Source organism: Lepidochelys kempii, chromosome 14 (genome assembly GCF_965140285.1).
Source record: "Lepidochelys kempii isolate rLepKem1 chromosome 14, rLepKem1.hap1, whole genome shotgun sequence".
Taxonomy (NCBI): Eukaryota; Metazoa; Chordata; order Testudines; family Cheloniidae; genus Lepidochelys; species Lepidochelys kempii.
The window spans coordinates 23,280,258-23,303,317 of NC_136393.1; the positions used below are offsets into that span (position 1 = coordinate 23,280,258).

Consider the following 23,060-nt stretch of genomic DNA (forward strand, 5'->3'; position numbering starts at 1 on the left):
AGAAAAAAAAAAAAGCTACAACATTTAAAAACGTGGCTCCCATCTGATTACTAAAAGAGGATTTACGAATTGAACCGGGGTATTAGTGACAGGCGAGGTGCTTGGGGCAAGGCTCTCACTGGTGGGAAAGATGGGAACAAGATTGTCCTGTATTTGGGGCGCCACCTCTGCTTCTGCTGTTGTGTGTCATATTTTCCCCGTCGACTCAGCCGTCATTTCCCCGTAAGTCATGTGCTCTTACGGGGGTCTACGGGCCCTTCCTGCCCTTGGACGGAAGGCTTGTGGTCACGGTGAGCAGTGAGTTTAGAGCTCACAGACAGAAAATCCAGAAGCGAAACCCTTTCAGGCTCTGCAACACTTTTCACTTGGCTGTTGATGCAAAGGCTAGAGTGGACTTGCAGCTCTTCAGCATAGCCCATTCCTCCTATGGCTGATCTCTGGACTAACATGGACCGTGGCCTGCACACCATGCATTGCTGAGGTCTGCCTCATCCACAGGCTCCTGCTCCTCTTTATTTTCCCTGCGATGCACATGCTGGGGGAGCTCTGTGCTCTGGGGAGAGCTTTGCACCTACAAGCCAGAAGGATCCAAGGGAAGGTAAGAGCAGTCTGAGTTGGAGGGGATGAGTCAGAGGGGAGAGAGATTTTACCCCCAAGATGTGGGCCACTGGTTACATTTGGCAGAATGTGGGAGCTCCTATAAATGGACTGGCCCCTAGAAAGCGGGGCAACTTGGATTCATCTCCAGAATTATGGGGACTCCCCCTCCGCCCCCCACCCACAAGCATCCCCATGTGTAAGTTTCTTGGTGGGAAGGAGGAATACATGGGCCCTGCTGGATTCCCCTGCTCTCTTGTTGGCTTTTGCTTGTGATCGTGCAGAGGCTGTCTGTCAGCAACTCTGCCTCCCTGTTTGGTGTATTACGCTGTAGTAAACTCTTCTGCTGCTTCTCTTCTCTTCGGGCTCTGGAGAATGAGCAGGGTCTTCCCTGCTTTAGATCCTTCCTGGAGAACACTTCGTGCTGAGAGAGAGTTTGAGACAGTTTATTTATAAGGGCCTGGTACAGGGGACACAGTTATGTTCCTTTGGTCAGACTCTGGAGATGTTGCCCCAGTCCAGAGACATGCACTCAGCTGTACTCTGCTATGTTTGGCAGGGGCCAGTGGAGAGAGCCTGGTTTGCTATTTTGCTCCCTAAGTGCTGGAGACTAGGTTGCAGTTTGCACATTCCTCTGCATGTGTTTAATTAGATGGCAAGAAGAGCAGAGTAACCAGTAGTGTCACTAGCAAACCATCGGTGAGGCAGCACACCTACATGCACATGCATGCTTGCACACTCACACAGGCACACATAGGAACATGCACATACGTGTAAACAAATATGTGCGTGCATATGCACAAGTGTGTGCACATATGAACATGCATGCATATAAATACACACACATACATGCACACGTATGGACATGCATACATGTGCACTCATGCACACACACACACATCTACAAGCGCATACTCACACTAAAGCAGTGGTTTTCAAACTTTTTTTCTGGTGACTCAGTTGAAGAAAATTGTTGATGCCCACGACCCAGCGGAGCTGGGGATGAGGGGTTTGGGGTGTGGGAGGGGCTCAGAGCTGGGGCAGAGGGTTGGGGTGAGGGCTGTAGGGTGTGGCTGGGAATGAGAGGTTCAGGGTGTGGGATTGGCTCTGGGCTGGGGCAGGGGTCTGGGCTGGGGGTGCAGGTTCTGGGCTGGGGCCAGGGATGAGGGGTTTGCGTGAAGGAGGGGGCTCCGGGTTTGGGGGGGCTCAGGGCTGGGGCAAGGGGTTGGGGTGTGGGAGAAGGTCAGGGAACCAGCCAGTGGGAGTGCGGAGCCGGTGTTCGGGGGGGGGTCAGCGCACGCAGCCCCATGGCCCCTCTGCCTAGGAGCCAGACCTGCTGCTGGGTGCTTCCGAGGTGCAGCGCAGTGTCAGAACAGGTAGGGACTAGCCTGCCTTAGCTGGGCAGCACCGCTGACGGGACTTTTAATGGCCCAGTCGGCGGCGCTGACCAGAGCCGCTGCGGCCCAGTGCCTTCCATTCCGAGACCCAGTACTGCGTCGCAACCCGCAGTTTGAAAACCACTGCTCTAAAGCAATCTCTGAGTTAATGAATGAATAACTAGTAAACAAGAACCAATTTAAATTGGTTAGTCTCTAAGGTGCCACAAGTACTCCTTTTCTTTTTGCGAATACAGACTAACACGGCTGTTACTCTGAAACCTGTTAGTAAACAAGAGCAGCCCTGTAGTCCCAATCCAACAGCAGGGGAAGGCATGCTGCTTCCTCCCTTATTCTTCTGCTGGGAGAGCATCTCTGCCTACATCCTCTCTCGGGAGGGAGCTGGCTCACCCTCTGATTTCAGCAGCACTAGGTGATTGCCTCCCCACTGCAGTTGGTTTAGGGAGAAAAGCCCAACTTCCCTCTGTCCCCATGTGCTGCACCTGACCTCCCTAGGGTGGGGCAGAGTGGCTGCTTCCTCATAGGATGTGGAGCCCGTCGATCAGATCAGATCAGCCCAACAGAGAAGGACTTTTGCTTTGTCCCCTATCGTAGGAGACCTCAAGCTGCCAGAGAGCAGTGATGGGGTGGTGAGATTGGTCACCTGTATGTGTCACCCCACACCGTATGGCACTCTGTCCCCTCTGGTGGTGACTGCGCCACATTTAGAGCTGCGTCGTTTAGCTCATGCTGCAGATGCTCCTGGTTTCAGATCCAGAGGTCCCAGATTCCATTCCTGCTGCTATTGACCCACCCAGCGGTGTGGGTGCAGCATTATGTAGGATCTTGACCCTGTGATTTGGAGTCAGGGTAATCCCTCTCAGACCCTAGGCAGGACTAGGCAAGGGATGAGGCAGGTGTCTCATACAGCAGTCAGGGAATGTAATGCCTAGTTTGGGTTCATTGTGCCCATTCTGAGCCCACCCTCTGGCTTCACTCTCAGATATCCCTACGACGAGAATTGCGCCCCCAGCAAAGCAGACAATGCATGTGGACATTGTGGTGGAAATGGAAATACCACATGACACCGAGCCACAAATTGTCAGCTAAGCAGCAGCAAATGGAAACAAAGATTGGCAGAGCAGGAAATAATGATGAGGACTGGGCAGTCACCCAGAGCAATCTGGATCGCTGAGGAAGCTGGGCCCTTTGAAACCAACTGCCTTTTCGATACAGCCAAATGCAGAGATATGCCTCTAGGAACAAGGAATGCAGGCTATAGCCACAGAGAGGAGGACTGTATCCTGGACAGCAGTGACTCTGAAAAAGGATCTAAGGGTCATAATGACAAACAACTCAACCTGAGCACCCAGTGCAATGCTGGGGTATAGGAGGAGGGAGATGATGATTGTACCTCTGTGTAGGGCATTGGTGAGAAAGATACTGGAATACTCAAAGCTATTAATTCCAAATAGCGCACCCCATTCTCCTTCTGGAAATTAGCATTATACATAGTTGCTGTCTTTCACTCTTTGGATCCCATTAGTCTCCAGAGTTCCCTGTTTCTGCGGTTGACCATTTCCACCTCTCCATCACTCTTTTGGTTCTGCAGTATTCATACAGTGCAATGGCATGTCTCAGAGTCTCTGTCCTCTTGGACTCTGATGTTTTTTATTGTCCAGGAGACTGAGTTCATTTGAGATGGTGCTTCTAGGAATTATTCCTCAGACTTGTCTCTTTTTGGAAATAATTCCTTTTTCTCCCCCTCCGGAGCCATTTTTCCTGTAGAATTTCCTTTTTTATTAGTAATCTGCGAAGACCCTGCTTCCGTAACATGTGCCTGGTTCCAGTCCTGCGCGAGTTACCAACCCTTCCAAAATAGGCATTTGTCATGAAAAAACTGAACAGAGCCTGAATCATTAGCCATCAGATGCTGCTGCTGGCATATCTCTTTGTTTCATGCTGGCGGTCTAGCTCCATTTGTTTTTAAACTGTCTATACTAAGGCCAGGTCTACACTACAGACTTTTGCCACTAGAGCTCTGTTGGTCAGGGGTTGTGATGAGATGTGATCCCTGACCAACAGAGCCATGCCATCAGAGCCCCTAATATAGATGCAGTTATACCCAACAAAGCTTTGGCTGGCATAATTTGATTTGGTTGTGGGGACGATTTTATTATATGGGTCCAGAGGGCAGCTGCTCTAGGAGACCTTTGCTGCTATAGCGTGTACCACCATTCTTATACCCTTAAAGTGCTCCTAGTGTAGATGTGGCCCACATCGGTAGCTTTCATTGGATTGTTATGGGAGACGATAGCAAATTGTAGATGATTGTCGTATTTCTGCAGTGACTTGCTTTCCCATTGGGGCTGCTACCCAGTGGCTGCCCGAGGGAACAACATTCTGAGGCTACATCTGCTGTAGCAACAAAGTGCTCCTAGTGTGGACTTGGCTTATACTGGCAAAACTGCGATTTTGCTGGTATAGCTTATTCTGCCTGCTCCCACATGCAAAATAAGCAGCACCAGTGAAAGCACAGTTTTACCAGAATAGCTGCCTCTACACTAGGGGCTTTTGCCGGCACAGCTATATCAGGCAAGGATCACACTTCCTCACACCCCTGGCCAACCGAGCTGTGCCAACAGAAGCCCCTAGTGTGGACCAGACCCTAGGCTCCCATGCTACAAACCTTTATGATTTTGTGCAGCTGAGTAGTCCTGTTTGCTTCACTGGGATTCCCTTACAGGGCAGAAAGTGGAGCATGTACCTGAGTCTGCAGGATCAGGGCCATATGCTGGTGTTTGCTTTCTAAGGCTAAGCACAGCAGCCCTGTGGTTTGTTTCTCTGCCTCCTGCAATGTTCTGTTTCACCAGCTAGCCACTAGCTCTTGAGCTGGTGTAAATCAGTGCAGCTCCATTGATGTCAGTGAAGCTCATCCCAGCTGAGGATCTGGCCCCACATCTATAACAACGAAGATCGGGTAAGCTGGGTGCTGGCTTGGGTTCCACACACATTTTGATGCTTTGCCAGAGAATCTTTCCCTTTAATAAGTGGGTCCACCAAAAAGTGATGGTGTCCAAAGGGCATTTCAGAGTTCCATGTTTGCTGGCTCTGGGTGTGTTCATCAGCACTGGAGAAAAAAAACCTTTTGTAGTGAGTGGCCATCCTGATTATCACTGCAAAAGTTTTTTTTTTTCTCCTGCTGATAATATCCCACCTTAATTAATTGGTCTCGTTACAGTTGGTATGGCAACACCCATTTTTTCATGTTCTCTGTGTGTATATATATATCTTCCTACTGTATTTTCCACTGCATGCATCCGATGAAGTGGGTTTTAGCCCATGAAAGCTTATGCCCAAATAAATGTGTTAGTCTCTAAGGTGCCACAAGTCCTCCATGTTTTTCCTGTGTCTCTAATCTGTCTAAATTAACATACAACTAAATACATGGAGGGGGAGGGTAATCTTTCAAAGTGGAGCTGCACTTTAAATTAAATTTCCTTTGGAAAAAACAATGCTTTACTTTAGAACAGAGTTTCCCAAACTTGGGACGCGCTTGTTCAGAAAAAGCCCCTGGCGGGCTGGGCCGGTTTGTTTACCGGCCGGTTTGTTTACCTGCCGCGTCCACAGGTTCGGCCGATCGCGGCTCCCACTGGCCGCGGTTCACTGTTCTTGGCCAGTGGGGGCTGCAGGAAGTGGCGTGGGCTTAGTGATGTGCCGGCCGTCATTCCCGCAGCCTCCGTTGGCCTGGAGCAGCGAACCGCAGTCAGTGGGAGCTGCGATCGGTCGAACCTGCGGACGCGGCAGGTAAACAAACGGGCCTGGCCCCCCGGGGGGTTTCCCTGAACAAGGGGCATCCCAAGTTTGGGAAACACCGCTTTAAAAGAAACAGGGATTGCTAACTAAATTTCAGCTTCTGCTGTGCAAAGGCTAAGGATTTGTTTTCTTGCTTCTACAACAGCCGGGGGAGTCCAAAGTTTTAAATTAGTGCATTTGCTCAGAATGAAGGGGAATTCCTATCTATAAGGTTTTTTGGAGCTCATTTCTAAATCTAAAAGCCCATGGTTTGTGATTGGGTTCTAAATTTGGCCAAACAAGCTCACCCGTCCAACTTCTGGAGGTGAGCTTTGAATGTGGAAAACCACCAGCAACATTAACAATAATTGTCATGCTTAAGAGACACTCCATGAGCACCCCATGGCCTCGAAAAACCTCCAGGGGTTAGAGGAGGTAGAGATCAGTGGTGCAGCCATCATTGTGGCAATCTGAAGGAGGCTTCACCACTCTGTACCTGTTCTGTGGATAATGAGAGCATTCCAGTCTCCAGGGCAGGTGGGCTGGTACCTTTTCAAGCAGTAAATTCACTTTTTAAAAATAGAATCATATAGAAATTGACAGGACGAGTGGTGTTGCTAACTCTGGAGATTTTCTCACAAATTCTGCAAAGTCTGGTGTTTTTCCTGAAGCTCCAGTTCCTGGAGCCATGTGACTATGTGAGAATCTCCACTTAAAAATAAAGTGAGTAAGTTTCTAGTCCTTGTGGTTGCACAGAAAAGCCTGAAAAAGTGACTCAAGTGATTTTGGAAGGCTAGGATTTGGTGATATTGGAAGCACTATATAAGGTTCTTCCACTACTGTCCAGAGCCCAGGGCCTCTAGAGCCAGGTCCCATCTGTGTGCCTAGATGCAGAACCATGTATTTAATAAGAAATGGGAACTTGTTCTTTGGACAGAGTTTGAGAGTCTCTCCTGGCAGTGGGGTGCCTACCCCTGCAGGGCAGCCCCACAAACTTGGAGCTAGGATAGAAGACGGATCTTTGGGTGACCAGGGCAAGCTAGCTCGTTCCCCCAAGAGGCCTCTGACCGTTTCCAGGCAGTGGAGAGGAAGGGATGGTTTTGGGCCTCAAGATGGCTTCCATGGGATGGGCCCAAGGAAAGTTTGCTGCTTTTCTGTTCTGTATTAATGTGCATTGAGGGGAAGGAGAGAAGTGTGAAGCCAGTGGATATTTAGTCTATGAGCTGCAGTTTTCTAGACGGAGCTGAGCCTATTTGTTGCCTCTGTGCTCAAAATAAGAGGTAGCAAGAGGAAGTGGAGACGGCTGTATTCACTATAGGTACTTGACATACACCTTAAAAATAGAACAGAGGAAAACATCAAGAGAGCGAGAGTCCCTGAGCACTTGTCATTGGTGTAAGCCCACGTGTCTTCTGGTTAATGACTGACTCACTGGACATTTATTTTTAACTCAGAGACACCGATATAGCCAGAGAAGTGACTCTGAAAATGCCCCCATGAGCTTCTGCCCCTGTTTTGAGGATTAAGTGCCGGCCATTAGCCTGGCCCCTGCCAGGGGTGAGCTCGCAACTGGATTGCAGCACTCTTGCATGTGTTGCTGGTAGGCAGTGTCTCCAATTGTTGAGCTATTTATTACCAAATGCCTTCAGTAACATCGCTTGCAAGGTTGCTGTGTAATCTTTGGGCAAGGGGCCGCTCTCAAGTTGCTTGATCACACTGTCCAAAGAAGGAAAGAGAGAAGTAGAAAAAGTGAAGTGTGCTCTGCTGCCGTCAAGGTGAACTCTAGCCTGAGCGAGATAAGGAGGCTGGTAAGATAAGAAATCTGAACAGAGCAGCACTGTGCGCTCTCAGGAAGCGCTGTTGTAGTCGGAGCCCTCCTCCCACTCAGAGCTCGGGAGAGGCGAGGGATTGACTCAATAATAATAATAATTAGCCATTTGCCTTCCCTCTGAGGATCTGAAAGCACTTTCCAGACATGAATTAACTAAGCCAAGCAACTCCCCATATGTGGGGGGAATAGTGTTGTCCCCCACTATGCTGATTGGGAAACTGAGGCACATAAAAGCAAAGTGACTCCCTCAAAGCGACACTGTGTCAATGCCAAGTCAGGGACAGAATCACTCCCTGCTGTAGTTCCTAGACTGAGCTACCACCCAGGCTGCATGGAGAGGGAGGGGGATTCTTAGAAATGGATCCCAGGAAGGATGTGTGGAGCTTTTGCCTCTTATTCTCTCTGGCTCTTGCCTCTGCTCTTCCATCGGCTGCTGGAACAGTGCATGCTGCCATCAGGATTGGAAGCTCCCCCACCCCAATGCGGTGCGCTTCCAAAGCTGTACTAACTGGGAGCAGGCTGCTGCCGAGAGAGTAGTGGAAGTCAGCATGAATGGCAGAGAGCCAGGTCTGGTTCCCAGTGCCTGGAGCCAGAAATAAATACTGGAGGGGGAGGGATAGGTTTTGCAACCTGCAGATTTTTCAGGAAACATTTTATTAATTGAACAGCAGCACACTCTCAGTGAGTCATGCACACTGATCTAGAAGGGCCCTGTCCTGCATGGGGCTCGCTACATGGGCAATCCCACAATGGCAATAAGCACTTGGCTTGGTAGTAATTGTTCACAGGATTGGGCTCTCTACTGTAATTCTCCCGCTCCCCAGTTCCCTTGGCTGGCTGGATCTCTCCAAGTTCAATCTCTTGGTGATGTCCGTCTGTCTGTCTTCCCCCTTTGTCCCCTCCCCAGTCCAGCGGTGACACTGCATTGAGAACTGAGCAGTTATCACAGTCTCCAGAGAGCAAATGCTGTGAATTTATTGAGCCCTGCGTGGATACAAAAATGTGGATCTGCATCTGCCAGGATCAACCTGCGATCTGCTAGCTGTCTTTTACCTGTATCCGCATCTGCACTGCCCCAGCAAGCTGTCTCACAAGGACTAGCGACCTGGGGGGGGAGAGTGGGGGTGTGGGGTCTTGCAGGGAAGACGCAGCGCAAGGGTGGGGACTGGGGTAAGGGGCAGCGCACAGGTGGGGGTCTCAAGGAGAAGAGGCAGTGCTGAGGTGGGTTAGGGGGAAGGGACATTGCATCCCGTGCTGCTCCCGGGGGCTTGTGAGCGACGGCAGCAGCTGTGCCTGTTGCATCACAGTGGGGCACAGGGGGGGGGGCAGAGGGGCCCCGCCTACTCCAATCCCCATGCCCGGGGGCAGGCCCTGCTGCCCAGGAGCCAGCAGGCTGGGCCCGGGACTGGGAGCATGGCCAGTGCTGCTAGGCCGAGCCATGGTGGGGACACTGGCGTTGCCGAAGGGGCCCGAGCTGCTGGACAGCCCCCGACTCTGACCTGCCGCCCAGCCCCAACCATTGGCTGCTGGCCGCCAGCCCCGAGTGCACTGTGCCCTCCGGGCTGCCCAAGCCGGACGCCGCGGGTCAGGCACCGTCGGTGAGTAGAGCCCTGCGCGGTTCTATCTGCATCCAATCCACCATCTGCAAAAATGGTCCACAGATATGAAGCAGGTTTTCAGGGCTCTGTTTATTCCCCCAAGGTTATCAACCTGAGATCGGGTTCAAGTCACCCTCCTGCTGCCTGAATGAGAGCTGGGTGATCTACACCACTGCCTCCAGGATACCATGGCTGTTTCTCTTTCTGCCCTTGGACAGTGGGCTCTTAAACCATCAGATTTCAATGACCAGCCACTAAGGCTCTCTCTCCTTAGCTCAAGTGTTATAGCTGGGTAGCTGCCTGATGTTATTTCTCTGACGCTGACACTGCTTGGCCTGTTCTGTTTCCCTCCTGGTTGTTCCTGTAGGTGAATGTGCAAGGCTGTAGGACAGAGGTTCTCAGCCTGGGGGTTGCAGACAGGTGTCAGGGGGCTGCAGGCATGCTGCCTTTCCTATATTGCTAGGAGGGCGCAGGGTCCCAGTATGGAACAAGTGGGATGTTGTGGGATACACATTCCTTCTCTGCCTTCTGCTGTACCATTTGGCACTAGAAGGCACAATCCCCAATACCCGCCTGCCACCTGTGCCACTTAAAGTGTCATCAGCTGAGTTAAGCAAAAATCAGAGTTTCCATCCTGTGGAAAAATCTGACATTTCGACATTTGTTTTCATCCTGAAGCAGGACAAAAAGTCAAAATTTTTAGCAGAGTGAAAATTTTTGAAAAATTTAGATTTGGAAATGTCACAACATTTTGGATCAGGTCTATTTGATGTTAAATCACATGCACTCACAATTAGAGGCGACATATAGGGGTCATGGGGGGTCATGTACCCCCCCAGATTTCTGCCACAGTTTGCTGACCAGGTCCCCTCCACTGTGCGGCAGCTCCTGGAGCCGGTCAGCTGCAAGCTGCGGTCCTGGGGAGAGGCAGCAGCAAACAGCTGGGAGCTGCAGGGAGGGCCACTAAGGGTAAGGGGGGGGGGGAGACGTGCCCAGGGGGTGGGGGGGAGTAACTCAAGCTGGTCCAAGGGGGCGAACCTTTAATTTGTGCTCCCACCACTCTCAGCAGGAACCAATCTGCTCTCCCCACACTCCCATAATGCAGCACGTGGCTCAGGCAGAGGGGTGACTGCATTGCATTATGGGAGATGTAGTCTGGACCAGGAGCCCACGGGAAAATGGGAGCATGATTCACCTTGAATACAGCTCCCACAAGGCATTGCAGTACCCAAGGCAGATATAGTTTAATGTCGGACCAACCCAAGATGAAATATTTTGTTTCCATTTTTTGTCAAAAAATTGTTTCACCAGCAAGTTCCTAACCAGTGCTAGTCATTGGCATTATAGCCTGGCACAGTCCCCCTCTGTGCCATCACCAGTCTGTTGTGAGTCCACCCGAACACTGGGTCCCATAGCTGGGTCTGGGCAGAGTCTAGGACCTGTAGGGCACACTCCTGGGCTGAGACCTCTTGTCTGACACTTGTCCAGGGGCATTGCCACCCCATCACCTTAGACCCTGAAACCAGTAACTCAGGCCTCCCGAGCCCCGCCATAAGTGACACATGCACCCCAGAGCTCCACCAGGGCTGTGGGCACTCTGGCCTTCTCGTTAACTATCCCCTTTAGGGACAGCAAGGCAGAAAAACAAGGGACACAAGCCTAGCAATGGGATTCCTAACCATGGAAACTTGACTCTTGAAGTACTTGAGAGTTACAGATCTTTGGAAACAACAAAAGTCCTCAGATGCCCCATCCTCTGGTCTGATCTCACTCCATCTGGGAGTCTGTAGTTCACCAACATTCCAGGCTGGTCAGTTCCTCCTGCCTTTTCACTCCTGCTCTGACCCCGTGACGATGGCTGGCCCCCAGCACAGAGCAGGATCCCATCTCTGAGCTATGACCTAGAAGCTACAGACCCACCAGTCACACTTGCCTCTTCCCCCTCATGGGCCCCTGTGGAGAAACCCATTTTTCCATGAGCATGGGCCAGTAGTTGAGAGACAGTCGAAGTGGTTGGCCCCAGGCTGCGGTCTGGATAGCTCTTAGTCCTTCAGTGAGGTGTGTCAGACCGTTTCTGGGCAGGGCAGCTATCTGGAGGGCATTACAACCGGCTGTCTCTGAGTGTATGCAGGCTCCACGAGTACAGCAAGACAGCCTTCCTACTCGGACACAGACAGAGCCCACCCAGTCACTGTCCGTGCTGCCTGGCCTTGCTGCTGAAGAGTTCGGAAGTTCCTGGAGCTTGTGACTGCACGAAGAACCCGCCCGATGCTCATCTGTAACTTCCTCCAGTACCCACCTCTCTTCCTCCTCCCTTGGCACTCCCTGTCACTCGCTGTCCTGTGACAGGCTGGCTGGCTGATGGATAAGCTGCCAGATTAATTCCTTCTTTTCTCCCATTCCCTGCCGCCAACCTGAGCATGTCCATTTGTAAGTGAGTGGCTGACAGCACTCGCTAAAGCTGAGTGTACCGTGATCTAGCCTCATACAGCTCTACTGATGCCCCTCAATCCTGACCCGTCTCCCCTGCTATCCATTCCTGGGCTCACCTTCCTCATGCACACAGCTCTCTCAATGCTCCTCAATCTCGACCCACAGAACTCCCCACCATGCCAGTTTTGGGCTCCCCACACCCAGCTCTCTGAATTCCCCTTAGTCGCAACCCACAGCCTCCCTGCTACTCCAGTCCTGTTCCTGCACACAGCTCTGCAGCATGAACCGCTAACCAGTCCTCGGCCTTCCTGAGCAGTGATGGCCAGGTCCCAGCCATGCCAGAGCGATCATGATGGTGTGACGCAGCCAAATCACCCTTCCTTCCTATTCCACTTCTTGTTTTTTTCCCCTGTCTCTGAAGAGAACAATGAGGTCTCAGCGCCAGGGGAAGCCATCAGGTTCCTGGCTGGCTCCTCTCTTGGTGCCCTTCAAAGACCCTGACAGAGCTGTGCGGGAGATTGCCTTGTGGCCGCTGATTCTGTGAGCCACTGGTTTGTGATTAGGAGGGGTTTGATGTGGGGATGGCTGTGGTGTTGCTTCTCCCTAGGTGACGGGACAGCCAGTGAGTTAAGCCTGTCCTGGCAGAGGCCAGTATAGGCGAGGCTGCCCACTGCTGTGCTGTGACACTCGTACCTGATTTGTACATTGCGCACCTGGCTGGCTGCAGGACAGCGTCTCTTGTTGAGAAGGAAGCATAGGCAGTGGGGTGGGAACAGGGCAGGTTTCATCCCTCAAATCAAGTCATTTACATCCCTGAAGGGGCATCCGGCAGGAGCCCAAATCCAGGGGGAGAGAAGCACTAGGAGGAGCTAAAGTAAAGCAATTCTACTTTTCAAAGTCAGCTGAAGAACAAACTCTGTGTGACTGAACGCCTGGGTTCAATGCCTGGCTCTAGCACTTACTTCCTGGGCAGCGCAGTTAATCTCTTTGGGTTTCTTTTTCCCCACGTATAAAGCAGAAATAACGATATTCACCTCAAGGATGGGCTGCTAATATTTTAACATGGGGTTCTCACAGCAATACCCCACCCCCACTTCCCCTGAGGGAAATCTAGTGTCCAGTGGGGATCTGTCCATTTCTTCTCCCTCAGTCAAGGAGCAAGGCAGAGCCCTGTGGCAAACAGACTAGAAGTGAGTGATACTGGCTGGAAATGTTTATACTGTGCTTCTGAGATGTGCATGAACAGGTTCTCCTCTAACCCAGACAAGCTTGTGCACCAGGATAGCCCCACCGGGCCCCACTCACCATTGCCCACTACCATCATTTGCACCAGTGCCAACTGGGTGGAAAGCACTAGCAGAGCAGGGCAGTAACATCTTACCCACTTTGCACTAGTGTAAAAGACTTGGCAAGCTGCAAGGCAAAAGAGAGTCAGCCCCATGGACTTCACTGGCGTGATGCCCGATTGACACCAGGATAATTGGTAAGATCTGGATGACCATCTACAGCTCAGCTTGTGCCATTCACAGTGTGTGTGTGTGTTATGGGGGGGAGGGGGTTAAAGATCCTGTGAGGGGGATTGGGTGTTCTATTTACCAAGGGCTGTTCTGGGAGAATCCCTGACCCTTGGTGCCACCAGGCACCTTCCGAAGGCCTAGATCTGCTCTGCAGTGTGTTTCTACAAGAAGGCCTCTCCAAAGGGCTGCAATGGCACCTGTCGTGCCATCCTAGTCAGGGGGACCCCCCTCCCAACCTTCCCTTCAGTTTGGCTGGAGAACATGGGACAGCCCAGCACCAGCGCATCAGTGACTCACTGAGTGAGCTCTTCCATTAGCATCTCTGTGAAGCTGCTTTAGACGTGACAAGTACTAGGTACCAGTCTCTGCTTTGTCGGCCTGCCATGGGGTGGCTGGCCCCTCTGAGGAGAGTCAGGCTGATGGGTTTCATTGAGGCGAACGAGCCCATCTCAGCCCACCTTTGAGCAGCTAATTGCCTAGGTGGCTGCTTGGCAGCTAGTTAGCTGAAGAGCACCTGGACCTGATGAAAGGCTGCCAGAGCTCTGCTGGGGCAAGTTTGCTGGTGGGGAGAGGGAACTGCCCAGGAGCAGTGCTCCCAGAGTAAGGAGCTCCCGGAGAGCTGCAGAAGGCCCAGCCTCTGAGGGGGTGGGCAGGAAGGCTGTGGCTCCAGGAGGGAATCCAGGTTGGGGCAGCCTTGTAAACATGGGACTGACATGCTCAGCTGGAGTCTGCCTCCTTGCTAAGAAGCCTGGGTGAGGGGCTTTCTTGTGGTGCTGCTGAATTTTCTGCTAATGACCAAGACCCTCAGAAGGGGGGCACAGTTCAATACGTATCAACCTTGCTGACCTTACAGATGGCCGCACCAGGGAAATTAAGGCAGGATCTCCCTGTAGTTCTGTGCCTGGCTGCAAGGGGATGCGGGAGACAGCGTGTACCTTTTACACTTCCATTTGCTGTGCACTGGCAGCAGGGAGTCCAAACTAGGCATGTGCTTTCCCGCTAGTCAAGACTGCTTCAGCTGCAGCAGCTACGCCACTGCCCTGGCAAATCCTCTGGCCGTGCCCAGGGAAAGGCCAAGAGGCCTTTCCCTATGTTGTTTCCCTGGTACTTTCTGTTCCATCAAACCTGCTTCCCCGACAGGTGCCAGCTTGCCTGAGTTAAATCCTTACCCACTTTTATTGGGGAGTCCCCATTCTCCTTTTCCAACCCTCCTGGCAGTTCCCCTGGCTCGTTCCCAGTGAATGCCCTGTTGGTGGGCAGTGCAGCCTATCTGAATTCTGGGGGGAGGGATAAGGTAAAAGGCCCACCCCCCAGGTGGGGGAGGGGCCACAGGACCCAGGAGCCAACTGATCGCTTGGAACAAAAGTTGAAAACATGGGAAGGGGAGTGCAGATGAAAGGGGTAAAACCAGGGTAGCAGAGGGGGACCCAGCAGAGAGCCCTAGGCAGTGCCCACTGCTTGGTGAAAGTGTCCAGGGAGTCAGTGGATGTTGCCCAGAGGAACTCTGTCTGGGTGCGTGATACAACCAGGAAATGGGAAAAGGCCTTGTGGTCGTAGAGCAGCCCCCTCCTCCCGCTCCTAGGCTGGTGGGTGGCCAGTATGGGTAGCGCCAGGAGGAGGCTAACGAGGAGCTCTCTTTCCGTTGTGGGACCACAGAGGGGGAGCTGCGTGCACAGAAATAGCTGTGAGGAGAAATGCAGCCAGTGCCTCAGCAGGAGGTTCTGGAGGAGCCAGAAAAGGGGCTGTGCACTGGTGGCAGGTGTTCGCCAGGGTGTCTCTCTCGCTGCAGAAGGGACAGGTGTCGGCACCTGTGAACCACGCCCATGCTCACAGCTCCATGCAGCTCCAACTAATATCCCCAGTAGGCCGAGGTACCGGGGTGGAATAAAGACTGGCCCGCGGTAGGACATCCTGCAGCTGGGTTGGGGTGGGACGTGAGGGTGAGGAAATGCATGGTATGGGGCATGAGAGCATGGAGATGTTCCGTAGGCATGGTTCAGAGATGGACTGACTGGATATCATTTGGCATGCTCAGGTAGCGTACTGGGCATGGCTGCTGGGGCTTGCGGAGCAGGGGCACAATGGTGAGCTCTGGAGGGTGAGGGGATAGGGGCAGGTTGGGTGCACCCTCTTGCAGGGTCTGCTCGAGATAAGTAAGAGAGGCAGGGGCAGGCAGCCCTCACATCATGGAGCAGATAGTGTGAGCAGCCCCACGTGCAGGGCAAGCACCCAGGGTTCAGCCAGTCCTTTCAGGCGGAGCCCAGGAGGTCTCTGGTCCTGGTGACACCAGCGAGGGCCAATCTCTGGTGCACCTGCACAGGGAGCTGGGGATTGTGCAGCAAGGGCGTCAGCAGGTCTTCTCTTGACCCCCTCCAGGAGGAGGCTGCCACAGGCCTGGTCACAGAGACAAGCTTGCAGGTCCTGAGGAGATTCTAGTAAGAGACAGGCAGCTCAGAGGGGCCTATACTAGACCTCTCATGGTGAGCAGTGCAGATTGAATGCCCCGGAGACTAAAGGCCTCTCTCTGTCCTGAGAACAGGGGCAGCATGTGCAGCAAGAATCCTCCATGGCTCATTCAGTCCTTGGCCCCTGCTGAGCCTGGAACAAGAGGGCAGTTAGGGCCCGTGGGCTCCCTGGTGGATGCTGAGCTCTCCTGGGAACCTGACCCTCTGTGCCCATTGTGGCTGCCCATTTCAGTGGCATCTCCCTATTTGTGCCCCCCTTCCTCTCTCATTTTCACACCTGGGCCGGTCTGATCCCACCTTCCTCTTGCAGTTTCACCTGCGTCTCTCTTGTTTTGCAGGCAAGAACCAGGACGCAAGGCCATGCAAGTGCTGAGTGAGAAGCTGCCACCTGCTTGCCCTGTTGTTCGAGAAGTGCTGAGACAGACACGTCTGCTCCTTGCCCATTCATGGAGAACACAGGTCTGTGATTGCCAGCAATGTCCCTGAGCGGGTGGGCTGAGGCAGCAGGGAAAGGCAAGCTGGCCAAGGCAGCCCTATGCGCTTCAGCAGAGCGAGAGGCTGGGTGAGAAATAAGTCCATCTAATGACTAGGGAGGTTGTCCTGCTGAGCTGGTACTGCGGTGGGTAGCTCAGCAGTAACTCTCTCCAGTAGGCCCAGGGAGGAAAGATGGTGGTATGACTAAGGTGGAGGGTTGGCAGTCTAGGAGAAAGGCTGCTTGTAGGACTGGGTTCTAGTGCCATTTTACTTCCTTTCATTGTACCTCAGTTTCCCCCTGTGTAAAGTGGAGATGACATTTACCTATCTACCTCACAGGTATTAATACACTGCGTAAGCTGTTACTATCTGTATGGCCGTAGCACCTAGAGGCCCCAGTCGAGATCAGGACCCCATTGTGCTAGGCACCACACAAACACACAGTGAGAGGGAGCCTCTGCCCTGAGACCTCACAGTGAAATAGGCAAGACAGACAAAGGAAAGATTATTGTCCCCATTGTACAGATGGGGGAACGGAGGCACAGAGAGACTAAGTGACTTGCCCAAGGTCATGCAAGAAGCCTGTGGCAGAGCAAGGGATTGACCGCAGGTCTCCTGAGGCCAGCTCAGTGTCTTTACAAGTCCCACTTACATCCTCAAAAGAGTATCTAAGTGGGACTTAAGTAATTCAAGGGCCTTTTGCTGGCTCTCTGCACAGGGCTGTTTGAGCCTCCAGCTTAGATTCGCCATTCAGATTTGACCATTTTCGCTTCGGCTTCCTGAGAAAATTTGCTTTGGGCCCAAGACCAAACATGGAAAATTGCAGCCTTAGAAGTAAATGTTTGACAAAGTTATAAGCATCTGGGAAAGGCCCTTTAGAATGGAAAATGCAGCCTTAATTCCAGGATAGGCGTCGCTCCACACAACATCTGTAATTCAGTTACAGTAACATGGTACGGTGAAGTTAGCGTTTAGCTATCGATCAGTGCTGTAGCAAGGACAAGGAAAAGAGGGATAGAAAATGCTGCATAGAGCCAGCTGGTTCATTACTGGCACATCCTTATGATTAACTGGAAAGCAAGGAGTACACCCCAGGTCATCCTAGGAGGTGTAGCAACCTTACTCATCCTCCTTAATCGAGGTGTCCTTAATGCAGAACTCCTTAGCAAACATATCCTTAGCTAAATTTGGTTGCAGTGTTGTTGTATCCCTGTTGGTCCCAGGATATGCGAGAGAGGCAAAATCGTTCGGGGTCCCGGGGGGGCCACGCTGAGGTTGCTCAATTCGGGCAAACTTCAAAGAATGGGACAGACAATTCCCAAAACTGGTAGATATTCCAATACTTAGTTTCACCAAGCCAGCAACAAAACAGCTTCTACAATTGGCTACACAGAAGCCAAAACACAGTTCCCTTAAAGCAGGGGTGGGGAACCTTTTTTCTATCTGGGGCCACTGACCCACAGAAAAAAATCAGTTGCAGGCCACACACAGCCTCGCAGGGAGTGGTGGGCGGCGGCTTGGGGCTTCCCCTAGGCTCAAGGGTGGGGCCAGAAATGAGGGGTTCAGGGTGCGGGAGGGAGCTCCGGGCTGGGGCTGAGAGGTTTGGAATGCGGGAGCGGGCTCAGGGCTGGGATAGGGGGTTTGGGGTGCAGGCTCTGGGAAGAGGTTGGGGTGCAGGAGGGGGTTCCGACCTCGGGTATGGGGTTTGAGGGTGGGTGTGCGTTCTCTGGGAGTGGGTTGGGGTGGAGGAGGGGGTGAGGAGCGTGGGCTCTGGCCGGGCGCTGCTTACCTCAGGCAGCTCCTGGTCGGCAGTGCAGTGGGGCTAAGGTAGGCTCCCCCGCTGCCCTGGCCCCTCGCCATTCCTGGAAGTGGCCACAATGTGGCCAGGCGGCTTTGTGCTGTGTGCACTGCCAGCCAGCGGCGCGCCCGTAGGTGCCGCCCACACAGCTCCCATTGGCTGCGGTTCCCAACCAATGAGAGCTGCGGGGGCGGCGCCTGCGGGAGCGAGTAGGAGCATGCAAACTCAGAGCTTCCCTGATTGCCCCTGCACCTAGCCAGAGGGCCAGATCAGGCCCACGGGTCAGAGATTCCCCACCCTTGCCTTAAAGCAATGCAGCCTTGGGCTTCCTCCCAGACAGCCAAGTCAAATATGATGGGGATTACCAAAAATCTTGTTCATCATATAACAAGTTCTACCAATCCCAAAGGATCAGACACATTACCCACCAAGTTAACGAATATTTCAAATCCTACCCAAATACATGCTTACAGCCAATCCTTTAGTTTCTAATATCTAAAGGTTTATTTATAAAAAGAAAGAAAGAGGTGAGAGTTAAAATTGGTTAAAGGAATCAAATACGTACAATAATTGCAAAGTTCTTGGATCAGGCTTGGAGCAGTGATGGAATAAACTGCTGGCTTGTTAAGTCTCTGGTTGCTTCCAAATGATTTGGAAGGTCCTCAGTCCCTTGGTTAGAATGCTCCCATTAGTATAAGTCCAGAGCTCAGAGCAGGAAAGAGATAAAATTGAGATGTTTCCAGGGCCTCTTATAGCTTTTGCCATGTGGAGGGAACTTCACTGTCCCAAACAAAGCCCTCAGCACAGTTTGGGGGAAAATACAGGTAACAAGATGGAATTTAGTGTCACATGATCTAGTCACATGCCCTTGCGTGCTTCGCTGAGTCATAGCAGAGGCTGTTACCCATATTCTAGCTAGAACTTCCACAGGAAGGTCCATCAGGTAGGGATAAGCCTCTTGTAAGGTCCAGTGTGAGTTAAGTGCTCTTTGGTGGGTCATTCAGCTTGAATAGTCCCTTCACAATGTGCTGGCCAGACAAGAAGTAAGCTGCCTTGTGGGTGTGACCACAGAAGTGAACACATTTGAAATAGAGGTGGACAGGCAATATTCATAACTTTAGATATAAAAAGTATACATGCATACAAATAGGATAATCATATTCAGCAAACAATAACCTTTTCATTGACATCTTACATGACATACTTTGTACAAGATTTGTTGCAATTATATAACAGTGGTAGCAACAATGATCTACATGGTCATATTTTAATCATATCACAACACATGTTTAATGAGCCAACTTCTGTTAGTGAAAGAGACAGTCTCTTGGTCCAATAACAGATACTACTTCACCCACCTTATCTCTCTTAGCTCAAGTGTCCTTATAAACCAACTCCTTAATTCAAGAGGCCTTCATTCACAGAAGCATCCTTAACTCAGGTGCCCTGTAGCAACTCTGGGGTAAATGCATGGGGAAAGGAGAATGGGAATGTTTGCCAGCTGCCAGTGTGGGACTGGGACACCCGATTCCCAGACGTTTTCTTTTCAATGGGAATTGGGCACCAGATCCCGTTAGAGAGCTTTCGAAAAACTCAGCCCAAAATGTCCAGGGATCTGACTCCACTGACTGAACTGGGCTCGCTTCTGATTTACACCAGCGTCTGCGAGAAGGGAATCAAGCCATATTTGTAAAAATACTGAATGCATTTTCCTCCAACCTGAGTAGTTTGGCCTTCCTCTAATGGAGGAATATAATAAGCTCTTTAGAGCCAGCGCTGTCTCTTTGTTCTGTATCTGTATAGCACCTAGGCACTACTGCCATAGATTATTCTAGGCCAGATTCTCATTAATACTAAGGCCATGCCTACATTAAAAGTGCTTTACCGGGTTAGCTATACCAATATACCATACTGGAAAAGAGTTCCTAGTGTGGATGCAGCTACATTGGCAAAGCTGCTTTTCTCGGTAGAGCTTATTCCGCCACCACTCCAAATGCAGCTATCCTGGCAAAAACAAAATTGTGTCGGTATAACTGCATCTGTTCTAGGGGCTTTTGCCGGCACAGATCTGTCAGTCAGGGATCACTTTTCCTCACATCCTTAACCGACATAGCTATGCTGTCAGAAGTCTGTCGTGTAGACATAACCACCAACCCCTCTAAGCTGCCAGAGTGGAGTAAAGGGACCTTAGTGTACATGAGAACCTAACCCCCTAGCATTAGCCATTTTTTATGGGTCAGAATGCAAATATTTCAATTAGTAAGACAGGGTAAGTGAGGTAATATCTTTTATTGGACCAACTTCTGTTGGTGACAGAGACAAGCTTTCAAGCCACACAGAGCTCTTCTTCGGGTCTGGGAAAGGTACTCCTAATGTCACAGCAAAATGCCAGGGGGAACAGATTGTTTGGCATAAGTATTTAGCACATATTATAAGAGACCATTCGAGGTAGAATGGCCCATTAACCTCACCCACCTTGTCTCTCTAATAATCTGGGACTGACACGGCTACAACTACACTGCATACAATATTTCAACTGGAACTTTTGGACAAACACTATTACTTTTTTAACTTGCGTATTAGCAACTGAACCAATTTTACTGGAATTCCCTCCAACATTCACCTTTGGGTTGGGGCTAAGAATAAGAAAACCTTCAGTCCCCCCCCCCCCGTCCCCCCCCAAAATCTGCTTCAGAAAAGTTATGAGCCACTGAGAAAAGAGGTTTAGGGTAGAAACAGCTTCTCCTCCTTACCATTGGCGGATACTGACAGGAACAGTAATCTATATGCACTCTCTAGTAAGAGGATCTCAAATTTCTCCAGATTATATAGAAATACTTGCAGAAATTGGCACTGGTTCTCTCTGAATAAGCCACTCTTAAACTGAAATTAGAATCTGCCCAGGGCTAACTGAGGTATACACCTAAATTTTAGGATTCAGAGTAGCAGCCGTGTTAGTCTGTATTTGCAAAAAGAAAAGGAGTACTTGTGGCACCTTAGAGACTAACCAATTTATTTGAGCATAAGCTTTCGTGAGCTACATCCGATGAAGTGAGCTGTAGCTCACAAAAGCTTATGCTCAAATAAATTGGTTAGTCTCTAAGGTGCCACAAGTACTCCTTTTCCTTTTACCTAAATTTTAGTTAACCTAGTTATGCCACTCAGGAGGATGAAAAATTCTCCCCCTTGAGAGATGTAGTTAAGCCGACCTACGCCCTGGTGCAGACACCATTAGGTCAACAGAAGATTTCTTTCTTCGACCTAGCTACCACCTCTCAAGGAGGTGGATTTACTGCATCGATGGAAAAACCCTTTCTATCACTATAGCAAGTGTCTACCGTACAGCATACAGTGGCATAGCTGCAGTGCTGTAGTGTAAACATATCTTAAACTGATGATAGTGTGTGAGTAGACAAGGCCTATGATGCAGTCCTCAATGTACTGCGCCACACTCTGCTGAATGAAGTACAGATTCTCTTCCCCACCACGTAGGAGCCAGCTACGTTTAGCATTTTGCTTCATTCCGTCCATTTACGAGCCATCACACTTTCCAACTGAGGTCAGGAAACCATAGCATTTTCCCGCACGTACAGTCCACAAATAGTTCCCTCCCCATTCACAATTCCACCATGCCGACCCTTCTTTCACAAAGCCTGTCCCGGACACTCAGTCACCATTCATTCCACATAAACCACAAAGCGCCTTCTGCTCTAAAAATTAGAAACACCACTGTCACCGTCATCTTAGTCGTCTTCCTGACATGGTTCTGAGACCATGACACCTACACTTACATACTGTGCTCAGTGTCCCAAAATCCACTCTGCACATTTGGCAGGAAATTTGGTAATTAAATTAATAATAAAGGAAATCCCAAGAGGATGGTAAATTTTGGCCAGGTTGTGTGTATAATTCTGTTGGGGAAAAAGGTGAGAATACTACTTGCTTTCAGTCCCATAATGTAAAATACAGACCTCCAGGCTGCAGTTCAGTCCATATCAGTGGAACTGGATGCATGTTATGGCCCAGGTTAAGAGAATGAAACTGTTGTATTCTGAGTCAAGGAACGTTTTGCAAACTCCATTCTGCATCTTCCTGTAAAGAGAGAAAGTACAAAGGCCCTTTGCAAAGAATTAAACAATGCAAATCTGAATTATCTTTCATTATCTTAATGCATTATCTCTTTTTAATTAATTAATGGATTATTTTAATGAAGAGAAAGGCAAGATGCCTCTGGGGTCCTGGAGCAGGATTTTTACAGCTATGGAATAAATGAGCTTTAATTGTTTCATCTGAAGATTATTTCTCTTCTTTCTCTATGCCTGCCTTCTCCCAGCTCTCAGCAAATTGGATCTAGATATTAATGACACACACTAAGTCCCTGGAAGCTGGTCTGTGGTTGTCAGACTGACGTACTGATTTTAGAACAGCAGAGACCTTGGGTTTTGATTGAATTTATGCTGCTGTAGGGCCTGATCCAAAGTTCACTGAAATAAATGGGAGTCTTTCCATTAACTCCAATGAGCTTTGAATCAGACACCTGGCCCACCCTATTACTTTTACACATTTACACAGAACAGCTGGTCCAAACTTACTATCCTCCTGGAAGTTCCTTGATTATTAACTTGATTACTAGATTTCCTGCCTAGTATTTCTCCTGTACTTAGCTGTTTTGTGGGTTGCTCCCTACAGAGCCCCCTCTATGATGGCCCTTAATTCCCTATGTGTCAGAGAGATGTCCAAGGGGAATTCATTGCTTCCCTATGGCTCCTCTGTGTTTATAACCTGCCTCGGAAAATGGGGTGCTCTGAAGGTCTGAGACCAGTATGTGAAAAGTGGATGATGCCAGGCTGAGCACAACATATAGCTATCGATGAGTGTTGCGGTCTCAGAACTGAGTCAGGAAGGCGACTAAGATGGCGACTAAGATGTTTCTCGTTTTTAGAGCGGAAGGCAGTTTGTGGTTTATATGGAAGGGTGACTGAGGGGCTGAGACAGGCTTTGTTGAATTGTGGATGCGGGAGGGAGCTATTTGTACATAGAGGGTAATATGTGGCAGGTTTCTTGACCTCAGTCGGAAGGCGGGTCTGCAGGTTGGCTCATAAATGGAAGGAAACAGGCAATATGCTGAATGCCACTGGCTCCTGTATGGTGGGCGAGAGAGTTTGTACTTCACTCA

At 50.5% G+C, this 23,060-nt stretch overlaps 1 protein-coding gene across 2 annotated transcripts in view; it reads left to right on the forward strand.

The window, feature by feature from the left end:
• Nucleotides 1-328: 328 nt before the first annotated feature.
• Nucleotides 329-23,060, forward strand: part of PIK3R6 (phosphoinositide-3-kinase regulatory subunit 6) — a 56,578-nt gene continuing 33,846 nt past the window's right edge. For both annotated transcript variants that reach the window (XM_073310796.2, XM_073310799.1), the window contains exons 1-2: nucleotides 329-598; nucleotides 15,951-16,071. In XM_073310796.2, the coding sequence (XP_073166897.1) occupies nucleotides 16,059-16,071 (13 nt within the window). In that variant the 5' untranslated portion in view covers nucleotides 329-598; nucleotides 15,951-16,058. The remainder of the gene's footprint in view (nucleotides 599-15,950; nucleotides 16,072-23,060) is intronic.